Source organism: Sitophilus oryzae, unplaced genomic scaffold (genome assembly GCF_002938485.1).
Source record: "Sitophilus oryzae breed Bouriz unplaced genomic scaffold, Soryzae_2.0 scaffold_482_pilon_pilon, whole genome shotgun sequence".
In the NCBI taxonomy this organism is placed as follows: Eukaryota; Metazoa; Arthropoda; class Insecta; order Coleoptera; family Curculionidae; genus Sitophilus; species Sitophilus oryzae.
In genome coordinates this window covers 741,801-762,357 of record NW_022147065.1, presented here as the reverse complement: position 1 = coordinate 762,357, position 20,557 = coordinate 741,801, and the positions used below count along the sequence as shown (strand labels likewise).

Below are 20,557 nucleotides of genomic sequence, written 5' to 3'. Positions count from 1 at the left end.
GCTTGTTCTAAAATTATTAATCCTGTTGATACTTTTTCAAATTTCCATACTGTTTTAGAGAAAATTAAAAAAAGCATGAAAATATGGTTGATTTATAAAAAACTCTAAAACTGTATGCGTTTACCGTTAGAGTAATAAAGATGTACTTTGTTTGTGGTGAAAGTTTGTAATTTTCTTATTAAGCATACTAGTTTCTAGTTCTTTCTAATAAATCTAGTTAATAACGTTAACATCTAAACCAAAGGTTCAATTCAAAATAATTTATGTTGTGTGCTACCTATGACAGTAAATAATAAATCAATTTATTTAATTCATAAGACTTTCGTGAAAAGGGCGCACCATAAAAGAAAATAGCTTCATAACGATATTAAATAATGCAAAAATTCGTTTTCTAAAATTTCCGACCCCAATATTAAACAAATATTTTCACGGGTCCAAAGCAAATTTACGGAAAAGCTTTCACTAGCGGTTTATTAACATGAAAATAGCAGTACGGTCTCGGAAATTGTCGTTAACAATTGACCTCGAAAAAGACACTGACTGAGGATTGCGCAAGGCCAAGTGACGATTCCGTGCACTCAAAGATCCTCACACTATAATCGCCGCTTTCAAAAGAAGAAAAACAAATTATATTAAATCAACATAGATAGCCTTGAAAATGTTATGAATGGAAGAAAGTGCAACGTACTTGACTGCGTTTGTCCCGATTATATAATTTGACGTTCAATTAAAAATAAATTTTTATTTAAGTAGGCACTTACTACCTACTAAAAATAGAAATAACAAATACTCTTTCACCTCAAATGAAGGACCAATTTTAACAAATAAGCAATTAGTATTATTCAGTATATAGTAGTTATTATGTATATCAATATACCAAGCGTGTGTGTGTACACATAGTATATCACACAGTGTGTAGCACTTTAGTGTACTTATCGATGTGTAAACGTGTAAAATCTAATATGGCGCCTATAAGAAAACATAAAGTTGTTGATGGTGGTAAAAAGGCGATCAATCGGATGACAAATGTCTAGTGGCAATAAAAAACTGCTTTTAGTTTTGCGATACCTGGCCAAATAACAGGAGAAATATATTAAAAAAAATGAATTACCCTCTACAACATTGGTTGTTTAACTGTCTACTAATATTCCAAACTTTTACAGCTGAAAATATCTGTATGAATAATCTAAGAATTTGACTACCTACTCCACTTTTCAATTCGCGTTTAAAGCAAATTTAAAATTGAAACTGCTTGTTCATCCGTTCGGGTATAACGGTAATCGATTAATTTTAATCCATCGAACACACCCATATATCACACATACATATAAAGAGTTCGAGGGACTAGAAAGTGTGTGTACCTTTACATCTTCAGCTTCATTAAAATTAGACGTGAATTTCTTGGCGTCCCGTCGGTAACGAGTATTGTCATTTGCTCGTACGAAAACGAAATGGAAAGCGTATGGAAATTCCATTTGGTGGTACGTGTTATTGCAATACGATCCTTTTTTATGCGCGACGACAAGACGGAAGGACATAGCTCATGTAGTGTCGTAAAAATTGTTAACAAGCCGACATATGGTGACGTGACATTTTCAATAGATTTGACAGACGGATGTATAACGGAAAATGAGATCCTGTCTCAAGGATGTTGGCTATTATTATTTATTTATACTTTTTCTTAATTTATTTATTATTTTATTTATTTTGTTTTTCTATATGTTTCTAAATTGCCGAAATGGGTTTTTGTGATGGCAAACCTGTGACCCGTGGGTAGTGATGCACGGTGGGTAAATACCAGGGTTGGCATGATTTAAATCAAATGATTTAAATCATGATTTAAATCTTGATTTAAATCAAGTGATTTTTTAAATTTTAATCATGTGATTTAAATCAACAAAATTATTTTATTGAAACTTTATAATAAATAAAAAAATAACTGTAAAAATTATAAAAATGTGTCCTAGAAAACTATAAAAAATATTAGCAGATATATAAGACAATAAATCGAAAAATAAGTATAAATGTTATAAAACTATATAAAAATATCTATTCAATTCAAATGTTAGACCGATTTCTGAAGTAATTTCGTGTGAATCCATTAGATCGCTCAACGCAGGGATTTATATTAAAATTTATGTATAAATGACAAAAATTCGCTGTTCGAATACATATCATTCCCAAAGTCTGCTGCCAGAACTAGGTTCTTTTGATATAGAGACTATAATATCTTCATTCCCGAGGATCTAAAATAAAATTGTTGTCAGAAAATATGTTGTTTTATTTTTTTTTAAACGGTTGTATGTTTCCAAATTCCTAGCGACATTTTGATCTGAAGTAAGTCCTTTACACTTTGACATTAGATAATATATACTAATTTTATTCTCGACCTAAGACTATTTCCGAACAACAGTGTATTGTTTTATTAGGAGTAAAAATTATGTTTTTTTTGACGATGCTGTATCTTTGAAGGACATCGTAAAACTATTCCGACGTTGCAGGAAGGCACAAAAAGTACATTTTTATTCTGAATAGAACATACTATTTTTTTAAACATTACAAATAATTTTTTAATCAATTTCAAACATTGCAAATAATATAAACAGTAATCGAGCAACAGTTTTTTACACTTAGGCGTAACAGTGCTTTACTTTTATGCCTAGGCATTAAAATGACAAACATTAATACTTTTGAGACATTTGAAAAAAAATCCTTTTCATCTGAAGCGGGCGACTTTTTTGCGGAATATATTGGTGACCGATGTGAAAAAATGACACGCGCTAATACAATTGATAATGTTATCGGTATCGAGCAGAGTTATAAAAATTTTTAGCCCTAAATGGCCAAAATTAATATGTATATAATAAGACTTTAATTGAAAATAAGTCCCAGTCATTTGGAAATCCGATTTAAATATTGTTTTGAATTAAAATCAAAAAAATCTGATTTAAATAAAAAAAATCTGATTTAAATAAAAAAAAATCAGATTTTTTTGATTTTTTTAAAAAAATCATGATTTTTTCCAACCCTGGTAAATACCCAATAAAATCTGGTACATACAGGGTGCTACATATTCGAGATACGAGCATTGGTATCTCGGAAACCGTAATAGATACGAAGATGGTTAAATTGGGACCAAGTTGCGCCTTGGGATGTTCACCAAGATTTCATAAAAAAAATCAAAATATTTCAAGGCTTGCTGAGTTATTTGGAAAAAACGGATTTTTTGAAAAATCAATTTTATTTTTTCCTGTTTCCTGTTACTTTTTAGAAAATCAAAAAACTAATTGCACATTCTAGCCAACAGATAGCCCCTGATAGTAATTTTAGATTTTTTTAGGTACGTGATACATAGGTCAACTTAATTTTTTAAATACGGACCTGCATTTTTTATTTCAGTTTTTAAAAGTACTCGGTGTCCTGAGTACAATAATATGCCACACTTAATATTTTTTGTTTTGTTTTGACATTTGAACACAATTTATTTAAACTAATTTCAAGTCCGGCTCTGTTTTTTTAAAATATTTAATCTATTCATCGTTACAATATTGATTAGCTTTCAAACTTAACAATGACGTGGGGTAAAACACTGAATACGGAAAATCAAATGCAATAAAATAATACGAGAACGGACAAATCCGGGAATCCGGGAGGCTATCGTATGGGTCCATTGGTTCCAATTCATTGATTTGGGAAATAGTAGTGTTACCAAATGAAAACTTGTCCACCCCGGGGCAAGCCTTCCCAAAAATCCGGACAAAATCCGGACGTCATATTTTTTAGCGATATACGAGCCAAAAATAGTATAATGTTTTATTAGGAGTAAAAATGATACTTTTGTGGCGAAGCTGTACGTTTGACAGTACAGGCGAGGTACAAAAAGTCACTTTTACTCCGAATGTACTATGCTATTTTTTTCAAATGTCACAAATAATTGTTTAAACAATTTCAACCGTCCCGAATAATATAAAAATATTTAAAAGCAATACCTTATAAGTAATTATATATCGAGAAACCATGCTTGTTGAATTTGACATTTTATGTCAGTTTAATAATATATTTTCGTACTTTTCTGCTTAGGTGTAAAAGTGCTTTACTTTTATGCCTAGGCATTAAAATGATGTTTTTATGTTTTCAATCACGTCGCAAAAATTAATACTTTTGTGACGTTTGAAAAAAAAATACATTTATAATTTTCTAAACTTAAAACTTACGAAGTAAAACAATGAATTTACACTGCTGAAACATATTATGGACGATTTTTTAAGTAACTATTTTTATTAAAAGTAATATATTATTTTGTATTATTGCAACATTTATTAATGGAACATTAAAATCCGGACGCTTATGAAAAATTCACCCGGACCCAAACGGATGTAGTAAAAATCCGGACGTCTGGTAACCCTAAAATAGTAATTTAACAAAATTCTAATATTTTCAAAGTCGTGAGGGGAAGCCTAATCTTGCTGAAAGTATATTTCACGTAAATAAAGTAAAGTTTCACGTAAACGTAGCTAAAGGAGTATCTAAGTTCCGGTACGATAGCTTCCAAGATTACAAATAGCGGTATAGAGTTAAGTTTCTCTGATATATAAAGAATTTATTAGTGGCTCCCAAAATAAAACAAAAGACAATAGGAGAACAAAATAGGAGAATAACCTACAAAAAGAAATGCGAAATTCCATCAAAAACATAGAATGTAAAAAAATGTCTCGCAACTCCCGTAACACAATTCTTCCATTATAAATTGTGAGATCTCATGTAAAACCGGCCGCCTATGTTAAAATGTTAAATAATGACATTTTATGATAATAAGTACAGAGTATACTATATTTTTAGAAAGTTCATGATAAGGCAAATAAAATGAAAAAATAATATATATAATATATTGTAAATAAGGTATTGTAAAACTTGGAAAATAAGTTCGTTAAAGTAACGTTTTTCTTATTCACTATTCTAATAAAAAATATGCATTCCTTTGGAAAATCTCTATTTATTTATCTAGTAATGCTAAAACACTCTATTCTCACTATTTTAAAAGTCGATTAGAGATAGGTATGATTCATTGGCAAGCAAAGTAAATATTTGTGATCAGGTAAAATTGTGATGTAAGAGGAGGCTTAGCTTGCCGGCGGGTCAGTAGTAGATGGGTCGGCCGGCTGTAGTGTAGTATTGTGTTGTTTTGGCACAGAGCTGACATTTGGAGGTTGCGAGTCTTTTGACTATTAAGGATGCGCGTCTTTTTGACTATTAAGGATGCGAGTTTTTGAATATTAAGGATGCGAGTCTTTTGACTTTTAAGGATGCGAGTCTTTTGAGTATTAAGGTTGCGGGTCGTTTGACCATTGAGAAGAAAACCTCTTGTGACGTCTTTCCTTCAAGTATGTCTTGAGAGTTTAGGGTCTCCCATGCTTCTCGAATTGGCACGATAAGGCGTTGGGGGCGTGATGTACCCCAATTAGCCTTATCGATTGGGATGCGAATCTGTTTAGCGGCAGATTTGCGTCCGGGGGAAGCCCCTATACTTATTTCAGGTGGCACTAGCTAGTTGTTGAAGATTAACCAATAGATTTGGCGGGTTGGTTAGCGTGGTTATTTGGAGGGTGTTAATTCATGGGTTAGTTGGTTATGTGGTGGGGTTGGTTGGTTTATACTAATTTATATTTGTTTTTTATATTTTTTTATCAGTGTCGACGTTAGTTGCGTTGGTTAAGTTGGTTATTTAGTGGGGTGGATAGCGTTGGTTAGTCATAAAATTCTTATATTTCATAAAGCTGTCAAGTGCGTCACATCAACGACGTCATACCTATTAACGGCATTTTAGTAAGCTACCGTTTAACGGCAGTTTAAGTACAGCCTTTGTGTTTAACAATTTTTCATCAGAACCTATAGTTAGAAAGATGATTTCCTACTTCATCATCGTAAAAATGTCGCAAAGTTTTGATTTCTATAATCAGTTGTTTACATTGATGATTGCTCTGCGCCTTAAGATTAATCTATAAATGTAGAAAATGGAATTGAAATAAAAACTTCTAAAAAGCAAAAATAAACATTTTATTTCTTAAGTATATCTATAACTAAATCAATACCAACAATTCCATTGTTCTTTAATAATTTTAATTCCTCAAATGTGGCTTGTGTGGTGGATATAATCTGAAATAATTCATTTTGAAAATAATACAAAGAAAATATAAAAAATTGTCCTTACTTCAATAAACTTCTCTAGTTTATTTTTAGGCAGATACTGAAGCAATACCGCTGCAACAACTTGCTGATTATTTATCAGGCACATTTCAATGTAAACACTAAAATCCAAAGCATATATCACAGGGCAAGTCTAAAAATAATAAAACAATAATAACACCAAAATAAAAAAAATAAAGAAAAACACTAAAAAATGAATAAATAATAAATAATTAATGCATTACCTGAAGCAATCTGATTGCTTTTATATATAAATCTTTCACATCGCTCTCTGATGTTTTAGATTTTGAACTGTTCGCCCCTAACGAGAAGGCGTCACTTAAGATCACATGCCATGCTTTAATAATAAACGGCGTTACACATCTGTACTTAAGATACTCCACATACTCCATCAATTCTTGGATCTTAAAAATGTATAGTATTGTTAGACTCTTAAAAATATGTAAATTTTATTTTTTTGCATAAAAGCAAATGGTTTTGACTGTAAATCTCTCCTGTTAGTAAAACCTACATTTGGTAAGATCTAAACTCATTCTAATAAGCTGCTGTAATTTTGATTTTTTCATGGTTTTGAGAGTACAAGGTGTCCCATTTTGGTTGAAATCATAGGGTATCTCCGTCATTAGTAAAGATAGGACGATGCGGTTTGCACAAACCTGTCCCACATTTTTGTCAAACGTAAAGTGCTGTCGTTTCTGGGCTACAGGGTCTTTTCAAAAATTTTGCAATTTGGGACAGCCACCGTATCTTTATTATTGTGAAAGGTATTGAGAAGACGAAAACTGATTCTTGTAGAACTTTTACGTAGAATACAGTGGCATAGTCTTCGTTCTACGAAAAAAATATTTTTGAAAATATAAACTAAAGTTATGTTTTTTTTAAACGGAACAACCTGTATATTTATAAATCATATGATCCCTCTTGCTACGAGCTTTTCAAAAAAGTATATCACTCAATGTTTATTTTCACTATTTACTGCAATATTTAAAAGATATAATTTTCTTATTAGTAGGCCGTGATAGATAACAAAAAAATCAAAATGGTATTTATTAAAATACTCATACACATATTGAAATTTTATTTGGAACTGAAATGTTTTACTTTTGATCTGTTACTACTGAATCTCTCAATATATTTTTCTTCTTTTTTTTTCATAACGGGATGGATGTTCAAATATCTAAAAGTTTGCTCGACAGAATTTTCCACGCCTCCGATATTGTTGTAGTTGCCACAATATATTTCATATTTCAAAAATCCCCAAAAATAGAAATCAAGAACGGACAAATCCGGGGATCAGGAAGGTCATCATATGGGTCCATTGCATTGGTCCCAATTCATTGATTTGGGAAATAGTCGTTTAACAAAATTCTAATATTTTCAAAGTTATGAGGGAGAGCCCCATCTTGCTGAAAGTATATTTCACGTAAAGGAATATCTAAAAGTTCCGGTACCGTAGCTTCCAAGATTTACAAATAGTGGTAGAGAGTTAAGTTTCCCTGATATATAAAGAATTTGTTAGTGGCTCCCAAAATAAAGCAAGAGACAGATACTATAAAGCATACTTTTAATATAATTATTTAGTTTCTTTTATTATTAATCATGGCGTGCTAATAAAAATGATCTTTTAATGAAAACTGCAGCAAATAATAAAAATTAATGTAGATTGATATATATTTTTGAGAAGCTTATGGCAAACCATATCATATAATTTATAAATATACAGAGTGTTCCATCTAAAAAAAAACATAACTTTAGTTCTTATTTTCAAATTTTTTTTTTCGTAGAAGAATAGACTACGCCACTATATTCTACGTAAAAAGTTCTACAATATACAGTTTTCACCTTCTGGATAACTTTCACAATAACAGAGATACGGGGGGTGTTAGGTTGCTGAATTGCAAAATTTTCAAAAAGACCCTGTAGCTCAGAAACGAAGAGGACTATGAAAATTTTGTTTACAGCATCTTCCATTTGATAAAAAAGTGGAACAGGTTCATGCAAACCGCGCCGTTTTATCTTCATTAATAACTGAGATACCGTATGATGTATGATTTCAACCAAAATGGGACACCCTGTACATAGTATTTGATTACCATATTGAGTTGAATAGCTGTCTCAACGATAAATTGCCAATATTTCAAATCGTCCAGCGCATATATTTTGCATAGGCTGGCTATGCACTTGATGGCAATGCGGCCATGGATCTGTGTTAGTTTTTTTAACAGTTTTTTCTTGTTCATTTCGTCTAATTGCTCGATGCTTTCCAAACAGACGCCCAGGTCGTTCATTTGAGCTATTACCGATGTTTTATCCATGTAAACTCTAAAATATAACATTATTTATGTATACAGGGTGGTCCGAACTGTATTCCGGAAACTTCGGCAGCATATTCTGCAGATAAAAATAAGTAAAAAAGTTCGTATAGATGTATGTCCTAAAATGCTTAGTTTCGGAGATGCAGGGTGTAAAAGTTTCATATTTGTTTCGATTTTTTCCAAAGAATTTCTAAAGTGACGTCAATATTTGGTTAAAATTGGTGTCTGGGAGTTTTTTGACATGAGAAACTTGATTTTGATGTCACTCCTATTTTTAGGGGCGCCACCTACATATGTTTTATCTGTTTTGAAGAGACTTTTCGTCCATACCTGTATATAACTACCGAGTGAAAAAATATACATTTCCGTGAGAGAGATTTTTTACGAAAAAAATAACTCTTTATAAAAATTGCTACGAGTAACCGTTAAGATATAACCCTCAAGATATTTAGAATAGAAATAGTCAATACATTTCATTATTGACAAAAAATAAACATATTGAGTAGACGGTTATTTGACTGAAATGATAAATTTGGGATTTTTTAAATTAATAATAAATTTTTCTTCAAAAAATGATGATAAAACAGTTTCTGTTGAACTTTTGGCACAAAAACATTTCAAATTTACGATTTCAGTCTAATAACTATTTAGTCAACGTGTTTAATTTATGTCAATCATGACAGGTATTGATTATTTCGATCCTAAATATCTCGAGAACCATTATTCGTAGCGATTTTTACCAAGATACTTTTTTTACGCAAAAAACCTCGTAAATATATATTTTCTTGTTCAGTAGTATTGTACAAGTACGGAAGAAAAGTTATTACTCTTCAAACCATCAGTTAAAAAATATGTAGGTGGCGCCCTCTACAAGTAGGAGTCATATTGACATCAAAATGAAATTTCACATGTAAAAAAACTCTCAGATACCAATTTTCATTCAAATATTAACGTTACTTCAGAAATTATTCGGAAAAAATCGAAATAAAAATAAAATGTTTACACCCTGTATCTCCGAAACTAAGCATTTTACGACATACATTTATACCAACTTTTTTAATCATTTTTATCTGCAGAATATGCTGCCGAAGTTTCCGCAATACAATTCGGACCACCCTGTATATATTTAATCTTTGTTCAGGTTATGGAGAATGCGCTAGGAAACTATTCATCGTTTTGTTACATTATAACTTCAGTAGTCCGGACGCTCTCTAGAACGGGTACTCCAGTAATTCGGACACGGTTAATTATTCGGGCATTTTAAAACAACTACCACTGAAATCTGGGCGCAAAAAAATCATAGGCGAAATCTCAGGATATTCCAATCTAGACAAGCAGAAACGCTTACATTTTGTTTATGAACTGAGTCTATATATTTCTGCATTGGATTATAGAGCGGGTTAAATGTAATAGTTCCAATCCAGCAAGCACATAAGATTCTTACACTCACTGAAAAACCTAAAATATTAGAGTACGCAGGAACAGATTATGGTTTCAAAATCTGCAGTGTTTAACATGCACAAAGAGAATAAAATAAGGACTTTTACAATAAAATAATTTCAAAAGCCAGGTAGGAATATCATTATCGATGACGTATTGTTTTAAAGGTAAATAAAAACAATTTAGAAGAGAAGAATAATCTAAACTTGAACTAGAGTATATCCATTGGGGGATCTTTGACAGTAACACTCGTGTCTCATTTTAAATTACAGGCAAATTGTATTTTCTGTCATTTTTTGGATATTGAACACTGAATCGTTGGACAAACTATACCATCATTGTACAACTGACTTATACGACAACGAAATGATTACGCTATTTCAAGAAATTCAAAGAAATTTCACGAACGAAAACAGAATTTTTAGCAAGTTATGAATTGCTAGATAAACTCTAGTTAGAGTACAAAACACGTTTTTTACTGCTTTCCAGTGATGTCATCGCCGCGCCGTGCCGTTTTCAAGATGAAAAGTCAGATCCACATTAAAAGATCAAAATACCGATTAAATGTTTATACCGTGCTACAACGCAGTATGAAATCAAGTTTTTATGGGAAACTAGGATTTATTTATTTATAATTTAGATTAATAAACGTTATTTTTGACAATTTTTTAGTTGTTTTCATTTTCAAAAGAAATAAATTTAAGTAGCTGCACTAATCCGGACATCTCGATAGTCCGGACGTATGCCGGAACGATATCTGACCGGAGTACTGAAGTTATACTGTATTCAGAGGCGGATACAGGAATTTATTTAAAGGGTGGGGGGCAAATAAAAAGTAATGTAGAATATGCCATTTTGTGACATTTTTAACCCAAAAGCCTAATATTTAACCCTTTGAATAAGAAGATTATAAAGGAAGGAGCATATCAAAAATCTTAGGTACACCGCGATGGGCCTCAAATATGGAAGACTTAAATTCCGGTTTATCAGTGTCGTTCTAATTTTATTTAAAAAATGTAAAACTATGATGTAGGGTAGACGTGGGGTAGACTCAATAATTTGTTGTTTTATTTTACGTTGTGAATAAATGTTTGTTTAATAATAAATTTTTCTTCAAAAAATGATGATAAAACAGTTTCTGTTGAACTTTTGGCACAAAAACATTTCAAATTTACGATTTCAGTCTAATAACTATTTAGTCAACGTGTTTAATTTATGTCAATCATGACAGGTATTGATTATTTCGATCCTAAATATCTCGAGAACCATTATTCGTAGCGATTTTTACCAAGATACTTTTTTACGCAAAAACCTCGTAAATATATATTTTCTTGTTCAGTAGTATTGTACAAGTACGGAAGAAAAGTTATTACTCTTCAAACCATCAGTTAAAAAATATGTAGGTGGCGCCCTCTCTACAAGTAGGAGTCATATTGACATCAAAATGAAATTTCACATGTAAAAAAACTCTCAGATACCAATTTTCATTCAAATATTAACGTTACTTCAGAAATTATTCGGAAAAAATCGAAATAAAAATAAAATGTTTACACCCTGTATCTCCGAAACTAAGCATTTTACGACATACATTTATACCAATCATTTTTATCTGCAGAATATGCTGCCGAAGTTTCCGCAATACAATTCGGACCACCCTGTATATATTTAATCTTTGTTCAGGTTATGGAGAATGCGCTAGGAAACTATTCATCGTTCTGTTACGACATTATAACTTCAATAGTCCGGACGCTCTCTAGAACGGGTACTCCAGTAATTCGGACACGGCTAATTATTCGGGCATTTTAAAACAACTACCCCTGAAATCTGGGCGCAAAAAAATCATAGGCGAAGTCTCAGGATATTCCAATCTAGACAAGCAGAAACGCTTATATTTTGTTTATGAACTGAGTCTATATATTTCTGCATTGGATTATAGAGCGGGTTAAATGTAATAGTTCCAATCCAGCAAGCACATAAGATTCTTACACTCATTGAAAAATCTAAAATATTAGAGTACGCAGGAACAGATTATGGTTTCAAAATCTGCAGTGTTTAACATGCACAAAGAGGATAAAATAAGGACTTTTACAATAAAATAATTTCAAAAGCCAGGTAGGAATATCATTATCGATGATGTATTGTTTTAAAGGTAAATAAAAACAATTTAGAAGAGAAGAATAATCTAAACTTGAACTTGAGTATATCCATTGGGGGATCTTTGACAGTGACACTCGTGTCTCATTTTAAATTACAGGCAAATTGTATTTTCTGTCATTTTTTGGATATTGAACACTGAATCGTTGGACAAAACTATACCATCATTGTACAACTGACTTATACGACAACGAAATGATTACGCTATTTCAAGAAATTCAAAGAAATTTCACGAACGAAAAAAGAATTTTTAGCAAGTTATGAATTGCTAGATAAACTATAGTTAGAGTACAAAACACGTTTTTTACTGCTTTCCAGTGATGTCACCGCCGCGCCGCACGGTGGGGTATTAGCATGAAAAAGGTGATCGAAATTCGAAAAAGCAAATTTGTTTAAGATTTCCCAAAAAAAGATAAATGATAAGTTAAATCATGTCTGCCATGAATGGAATTCATTCGTTTCAACGAAACGTCAAAGTTGTTACTTCTCACAGATAAGAGGTAAATGGCTAAATTTTATGTTTAAAATTATAAATTTTTGTTGTTCTTGTGCTCTTTTTACGTTTATATTATTGTTTTGATTGAAAATGGCTCAGCAAGCTGCAGGTATGTATTCTACAAAAACGTATTATTTATTTTGATATTCTCTATACTAACGATTTTTTTTGCAACTAAAAGTTAGGCGTTCAGAAAATTTGATTAAATTTGTGACATTTTTATTATTACTTAGAGATTTAGTTGCGCATTTCGAAAAATTCAGCATATTGTCTATATACGTTTTACTTAGTAAACATTGGGATTTCATACAGTAAAATAAAATACTGCGACTTTTTGCGACTTTGCTGATAAAATGAGAAAAACAGTCTTGGTTTCCTCTAATTTGCCAATCAGTGATATACTAATGCGAGGTGTAAACCGCGATGGCATTGTTGTGTACAAAGCGATCGCATTAGTGCCATTAGCAGTATAGCACAATTTGGCATTAGTAGCGACTTTAGTGGTATGGGCATTGCTCGCGGATCAGTCGTAGCATTAGTAGTATTAGTTGCGATATTACTACTGGCATTAGTGGCATTGACCGTGGAAACACTGGAACAGTGGTTTTTCTTTCTTTTTTTTAGAATCGACGAATTATCCTTTATTTTGTTCATATTATTTCCTCTTTAATTGAAAACAGCAATAATTTATATAAGGTCTACATAAAAAAATTTCGATCAACTATCTGTGTCAAATACCCCACTGTGCGCCGTGCCGTTTTCAAGATGAAGTCAGATCCACATTAAAAGATCAAAATACCGATTAAATGTTTATACCGTGCTGCAACGCAGTATGAAATCAAGTTTTTATGGGAAACTAGTATTTATTTATAATTTAGATTAATAAACGTTACGGACGTATGCCGGAACGATATCTGACCGGAGTACTGAAGTTATACTGTATTCAGAGGCGGATACAGGAATTTATTTAAAGGGTGGGGGGCAAATAAAAAGTAATGTAGAATATGCCATTTTGTGCCATTTTTAACCCAAAAGCCTAATATTTAACCCAATTTATAGATTTTAGGAGGAACGTCATTCCCATGGCCACCTCTGTAACCGCCACTGATTGTATTTAAAATAGTTAGTTCTCAATTAAAATATTGAATACTAATACATGGATGGGACACTAAAGACACACTATAGACTTACCGGAACTCCTCATGGCTTATCTCAGTCATGGCTTCTATAGTTTCCATGTCCGTTATGTAATAAAAACATCTCAAAGCATTAGCTCTGTAGGACATATTAGATTCTGAACCATCTTTGTTTGTTCCTGCTTTAAGCAACAATTTCCTCCAAATATCTGCGTCAGATCCCAAACACATATAGCACGCCCTGTAATATGGAATTTTTGCATCAGAACAACATTAATATATCTCCAAAAAAGTCCTGTATGGGTATTTTGCCACTGCAACATTTTAACAGAACGTCAACGGTTTTTGTAGACGTATCTGTTTAAGAAAAACTAAAGTATTCTCAAATAGTTACATTTAAATATTTTAAAGTTTTTTTCTTTATTCTTTGTATTTTTTTGCTTCCAACAACAGAAAGAGATAACTTTCCGACACTATCCGACACGTTAAGCATTTTTTTGTTCGTTAGGCAAATTTGTTTATCAGTAAACCTAACTGCTGACAATTAGTTTCCGTTGGATTAACGCAGCAGTGTTTACAAAAAATAACTATTTTATTTTGTAGATTTTCTACAGTGGCGAAATACCCATAGAACTTTTTTGGAGAGATGAATCCGCCACAGAGGTATAGACGTTTTTTAACATTAATATAACAGAGCCTAAAATTCGTACCTCTTAATAGAGTTTGATTGATCAAAAGAATGAGTGTGAGCCACTTGCACAACGGTCGATTCCAAATCGAACAAAGTATTTGACTTCAAAAGCTCTGACAGTAATTCAAATCGAATTTTCTTAGCCACCAGGTTAAAAATATTACATAACTCATCAACTGCTGTATTTATATCTGTAAATAATCAAGAAATGTAATTTAAACCCTTAAACGTATAAAATCGTTAAAAAACCTGGACAATAAAAATCCACGCTTTCCATTTCCCTTACGATTCTATGATCGTTATATAGCTCTGCTATTAAAGTTTTGGGCTGGTTGACAAGATCTAAGTAATTTGCGTCTGCCAACTGATGCTTGTGCAGAATATGCATCGCTAAGTAATTATAGTACCTTTGCTTAACCTGGAATAAATATGAATTATTTAGTATGTCGAAAGAATGTACAGGGTGTCCCATTTTCGTTGAAATCATACGGTATCTCCGTTATTAGTGAAGATAGAAGGGTAGGGTTTGCACAAACCTGTCCCACTTTTTTGTCAAACGGAACAAAACGTAAACAAAATTTGCATACTATGTATGCAAACTACTACCCTACTACCCTCTTCGTTTCTGAGCTACAGGGTCTTTTTGAAAATTTTGCAATTTGGGACACCCCCTGTATCTCTGTTGTTGTTAAACGAACACTGTTGAAAACTGTTGCTGAAAAGAATATTTTTAAAGATATGAACTAAATTTATGTTTTCTTAAACGGAAAACCCTGTATATTTATAAATTATATGATCTGGCTTGCCATAAGCTTCTCAAAAATATATATATATATCACTCTATATTTATTTTCACTATTTACTGCAATATTTAAAAGTTTTTATCAAAAGATCATATTTATTAGTAGGCCATGATTGTTAATAAAAGAAACTAAAGGATTATTAAAAGTATATACTGCTATCTGTCTCTTGTTTTATTTTGGGAGCCACTAATAAATTCTTTAAACATATATAAGGGAAACTTAACTCTCTACCGCTATTTGTAAATCTTGGAAGCTATCGTACCGGAAATTTTAGATATTCCTTTAGCTAATTTACGTGAAATATACTTTCAGCAAGATGGGGCTGCCCCTCACAACTTTGAAAATATTAGATTTTTGCTAAATTAAATTGTTATTTCTAAAATCAATGAATTGGTACCAATGAACCCTTATGATGGCCTCCCCGATTCGCGGATTTGTCCATTCTCAATTTCTGATTTTGGGAATTTTTTAAATATATCGTGGCAACTACAACAATGTCGACCACCTTAAAAATGATTTAATAATACAAGCTTTTAGATATTTGCAAACCCATCCCGTTAGAAAAAAAAGAAAAATATATTGACAAATTCAGTGGTAACAGTTCAAAAGTAAAATATATCAATCCCAAATAAAATTTTAATATGTCTATGACTATTTTAGTAAATACCATTTCGATTTTTTTTGTTATTTATCTCGGCCTACTAATAATAAAATGATATATTTTAAATATTGCAGTAAATAATGAAAATAAATATAGAATGATATATATTTTAGAACAGCTCATAGCAACACAGATCATATGATTTATAAATATACAGGGTATTCCATTTGAAAAGACATAACTTTAGTTCACATTTTCAAAAATATTTTTTTCATAGAAAAACAGATTCCGCCACTGTATTCTACCCGTAAAAAGTTCTACAATTTTCACCTTCTCGATAACTTTAAAAATAACAGACACACGGGGGTGTCCCAAATTGCAAAATGTTTGAAAAGACCCTGTAGCTCAAAAACAAAGAGGGCTATGAAAATTTTGATTGCAGCATCTTCCGTTTGACAAAAAAGTGGGACAGGTTTGTGCAAACCGCATCCTCATATCTTTACTAATAACGGAGATACCCTATGATTTCAACCAAAATGGGACAGGGTACTAAAGAAAAAAAAATTCATTAACCACCTTATTATAAATCTTGTCTACATATTCACTCGACATCGACTCCTTGTAAGCTTTGGCATATTTATAGCTGAGCTGTGCTATATTGACTTGGTCGGCTCCAGGCGGCATATTACCCACCAGGGAATATACGGCTGCTGTAGCTCTTTCCAAGTCAGTAATATTCGAAGCACATTCGTCAATTTGGGCCACTAAATGCTCATACTTCGAGTATAATTGCCATTCTTTGGGGTTTTCTGACACTTGTGCAGGCAAAGCGCATTTTATAGCGTATGTACAGATATCCTGTTTGTTGAGATACTGGCCGAGAATACTGGTTAACTGGAACCATTCTTTATAAGTTTGTAGGTTTACTTCGGGTTTTATTATATTCCAGATGTCGTTTGAAAAAAATATATGGGTAAGTGGCAGTCTATACGCTGACAATTCGTCTATGTTTACTCTTTCAGGGAAAGCGCCATACCACTGTTCCCTCTCCGAACGTGACGGTGGGCCTACCCTTGTATAAGTCTTTAAGAACGACAATAACGGGCGGTAAAGTTCGAAGTTTTTTCGTACTTTTCCTATGGCAGTGTCAATCATTAACAAAATAATGTATACTTCGTAATAGTAGAAAGAAATCTAAAAATCAACATTATAATACGGAGTTTGATCAAGAGTTAAACTTACTTTTGACCAAAGATTTTTAGTCAGCTCACTTAGTCCCTCTTTGTCATTAATAAGCTGAATAACAAGAATACACAGTTTTTCTAACGCGTCTTCGTCATTTTTAATAGCAATAGTCTTTTTGCCGCGAACATCCTGTAAATATTCTATTTCAGGTTTCCAAGATAAGATGATCCTAAAAGAATATTTTTTATTTTTATAAATAACATATGATATAACTTCGACAAGTTTAAAGATATATACAGGCTTGGTGCATTTCAGTTTATTTTCAAAAATTCCAACTACAGCTCTCGTTCGTGTTATTACTAACCTAAATAATTTTATTAGCTTGAGTAATAAATTATAATACACATGAAGGTATCAAAACTCTTACATTTTTTATTTTTTTTAGAATTTTTCACAAATTGCATTTACTAACACTTTTAAAATATAATTATAACAAATTTTTCATGTACTCTACATTTAAACCCGTATATTTGTTTAGTCGGCTGTTTACGATATTCTCCGATGGTGACAGCACCGGTGAAGAATGCACCCAGCCTATAAATATAATCTACACGGAACGTTTACATGTACAGGGTGGGTCAAATTCGACGCTTTTAAATGGAAACATCCTTTTCTATAGGAGATAGACGAAAACTAATATCGGTGTCTGGAGCTCAATTTTCATCAAAAATATGATGGTGAAAACCGCACATCAATATCTGCTACCGTTTCGGAGTTACGGGGTGTTTTTCAAAAATGTGCATTTTTAACAAATCGCTGTAACTTTTTTGCTATGGAAAATTTTGTATTTTTATGAAAACATTTCCAAAGCACCTTTTTACGTAGAATTTAATGGTTTAAGTATAATTTTTTTTAAATTAATAATTTAAGAGTTATCAACAGAAAAATTGATTTTTTATTTGGGACATCCTCTATATTTTTAATTAACTGAAAAGAATTTAAAATTACCTTTCCAAAAATATAGCACACTTGATATTTTGTTATAATCCCCTTCGAAATACAGAATTTTTAAAAATACGCCATCTTTAACTAGTAGGCTTTGGACCCCTTATTGATGATATGCCCTTAATGGAACTCGAAAATATATTTTTCCAGCAAGACGACGCACCGCCTCTGAAATCTGAAGTTATCAGCAAATTTTTGCAGCTAATTTCAAGAATAATTGAATAGCTAACCAAGATCCCAGCCGTTGGCCGTCGAGACCGCCTGACTTAGTGCCCACGGATCTAATCATATGGATATATTTGCGGAAGAATAAATGTTCCTTATTCTTCGGTATAATTTAGACAAGAATTAGAAATACATAGCAGTTATGAGAGGGTAACTTTCACCCCCACTGGGTTAATGAATTTTGCGAGAAATGTTCAAAAACTGCCCCGTCTGTCCATAACAGAAGGCGGTTGATCTGTCGAACACCTGTAGCAAAATCTCTTGAAAAAATGTCTTGGTTTGCTATTTATTTTTATTGTTATTAGATATAGTTTAAATGTATTGATGTTGGTTAAATATATTTTAAATTGTTATAAAATTCTGCATCTCTCATAGCAAATATTATTTTCGTTTTAATTGATGCTCACAGCTAGAATTTTTTTGCATTACAGCCGGTGCCCTTCAAAGCCTACTTATTTAAAGCGGGCGAATTTTTATATACTCTTTATCTCGAAGAGGAATCAAGCAAAATATCAAGTGTGTTATATTTTTGGAAAGGTAATTTTAAATTCTTTTCAATAAATTAAAAATATACAGGGTGTCCCATATAAAAAATAAATTTTTTTGTTGATAATTCTTAAATTATTAATTTTAAAAAAATTATACTGAAACCATTAAATTCTACGTAAAAAGGTGCTTTGGAAATGTTTTCATAGAAATACAAAATTTTCCATAGCAAAAAAGTTACAGCTATTTGTTAAAAATGCACAGTTTTTAAACACTCCGTAACTCCGAAACGGTAGCAGATATTGATGTGCGGTTTTCACCATCATGTTTTTGATGAAAATTAAGCTCCAGACACCGATATTAGTTTTCGTCTATCTCCTATAGAAAAGGGTGTTTCCATTTAAAAGCGTCGAATTTGACCCACCCTGTACAGGGTGTCCCATTTTAGTTGAAATCATACAGTATCTCCGTTATTATTAAAGATAGGAAGATGCGGTTTGCACAAACCTTTGCCACTTTTTTGTCAAACGGAAGATGCCGTAAACAAAATTTTCATAGCCCTCTTCGTTTCTGAGCTACAGGGTCATTTCGAAAATTTTGCAATTTGGGACAGCCCCCGTATCTCCGTTATTATAGATGATATCGAGAAGTTGAAAACTGATTCTTGTAGAACTTTTTACGTAGAATACAGTGGAGTACTCTGATTTTCTGCGAAAAAAATATTTTTGAAAATATGAACTAAAGTTATGTTTTTTTCAAATGGAACAATCTGTATATCTATAAATCATATAATCCACCTTGCTATGAGCTTCTCAAAAATATATATCACTCTATATTTATTTTCACTATTTATTGCAATATTTAAAATATATCATTTTCTTATTAGTAGGCCGTGATATATAACAAAAAATCAAAATGATATTTACTAAAATAGTCATACACATATTAAAATTTTATTAGGAATTGATATAATTTAATTTTGAACTGTTACCACTGAATCTCTGAATGTATTTTTCTTTTTTTATAACGGGATGGGTTTGCAAATATTTATAAGCTTGCATTATTAAAAGCATTTTCAAGGTGTTCGACATTGTATTAGTTGCCACGATATATTTCTTATTTCAAAAATCCTCAAAATCAGAAATCGAGAACGGACAAATCCGGGAATCAGGAAGGCCATCATATGGGTCTATTGGTTCCATTTCCTTGATTTAAGAAACAATAAGTTAAGTTGTGAGGGGGAGCCCCATCTTGCTGAAAGAATATTTCACGTAAATTAGCTAAAGGAATATTTTTTAAAAGTTCCGATACGATAGCTTCCAACATTTACAAATAGTGGTAGAGAGTTAAGTTTCCCTAATATATAAAGAATTTATTAGTGGCTCTCAAAATAAAACAAGAGACAGTAGCAGTATACTTTTAATAATTCTTTAGTTTCTTTTATTATCAATCATGGCCTACTAATAAATATGATCTTTTAATATATATTTTTTTTTAAATATTGCAGGAAATAGTGAAAATAAATATAGATGATATATATTTTTGAGGTTGGCATGATTTAAACAAGTGATTTTTTTAATTTTAATCATTGATTTAAATAAAAAAAAATAATTTTATTAAAACTTTATTATAAATCAAAAAATAACTGTAAAAGTTATAAAAATGTGTCCGAGAAAACTATAAAAAATATTTCTGCAAAAAAAATATAACAGATAATAAATCGAAAAGTAATTGTAAATGTTATAAAACTATATAAAAATATCTATTCATCAATTTAAATGTTGGACCGATTTATGAATTAATTTCGTGTGAATCC

General features: G+C 31.6%; 1 protein-coding gene across 1 annotated transcript in view; it reads right to left on the bottom strand.

Moving 5' to 3' along the window:
• Positions 1-6,039: 6,039 nt before the first annotated feature.
• LOC115886295 overlaps positions 6,040-20,557 on the bottom strand; it is a 68,272-nt gene continuing 53,754 nt past the window's right edge. The window contains exons 16-24 of the mRNA XM_030905387.1: positions 17,083-17,254; positions 16,417-17,034; positions 14,686-14,854; positions 14,456-14,627; positions 13,801-13,986; positions 8,298-8,526; positions 6,429-6,608; positions 6,209-6,337; positions 6,040-6,153 (exon numbers count right to left, since the gene is read on the bottom strand). Of these exons, the coding sequence (XP_030761247.1) occupies positions 6,055-6,153; positions 6,209-6,337; positions 6,429-6,608; positions 8,298-8,526; positions 13,801-13,986; positions 14,456-14,627; positions 14,686-14,854; positions 16,417-17,034; positions 17,083-17,254 (1,954 nt within the window). The 3' untranslated portion in view covers positions 6,040-6,054. The remainder of the gene's footprint in view (positions 6,154-6,208; positions 6,338-6,428; positions 6,609-8,297; positions 8,527-13,800; positions 13,987-14,455; positions 14,628-14,685; positions 14,855-16,416; positions 17,035-17,082; positions 17,255-20,557) is intronic.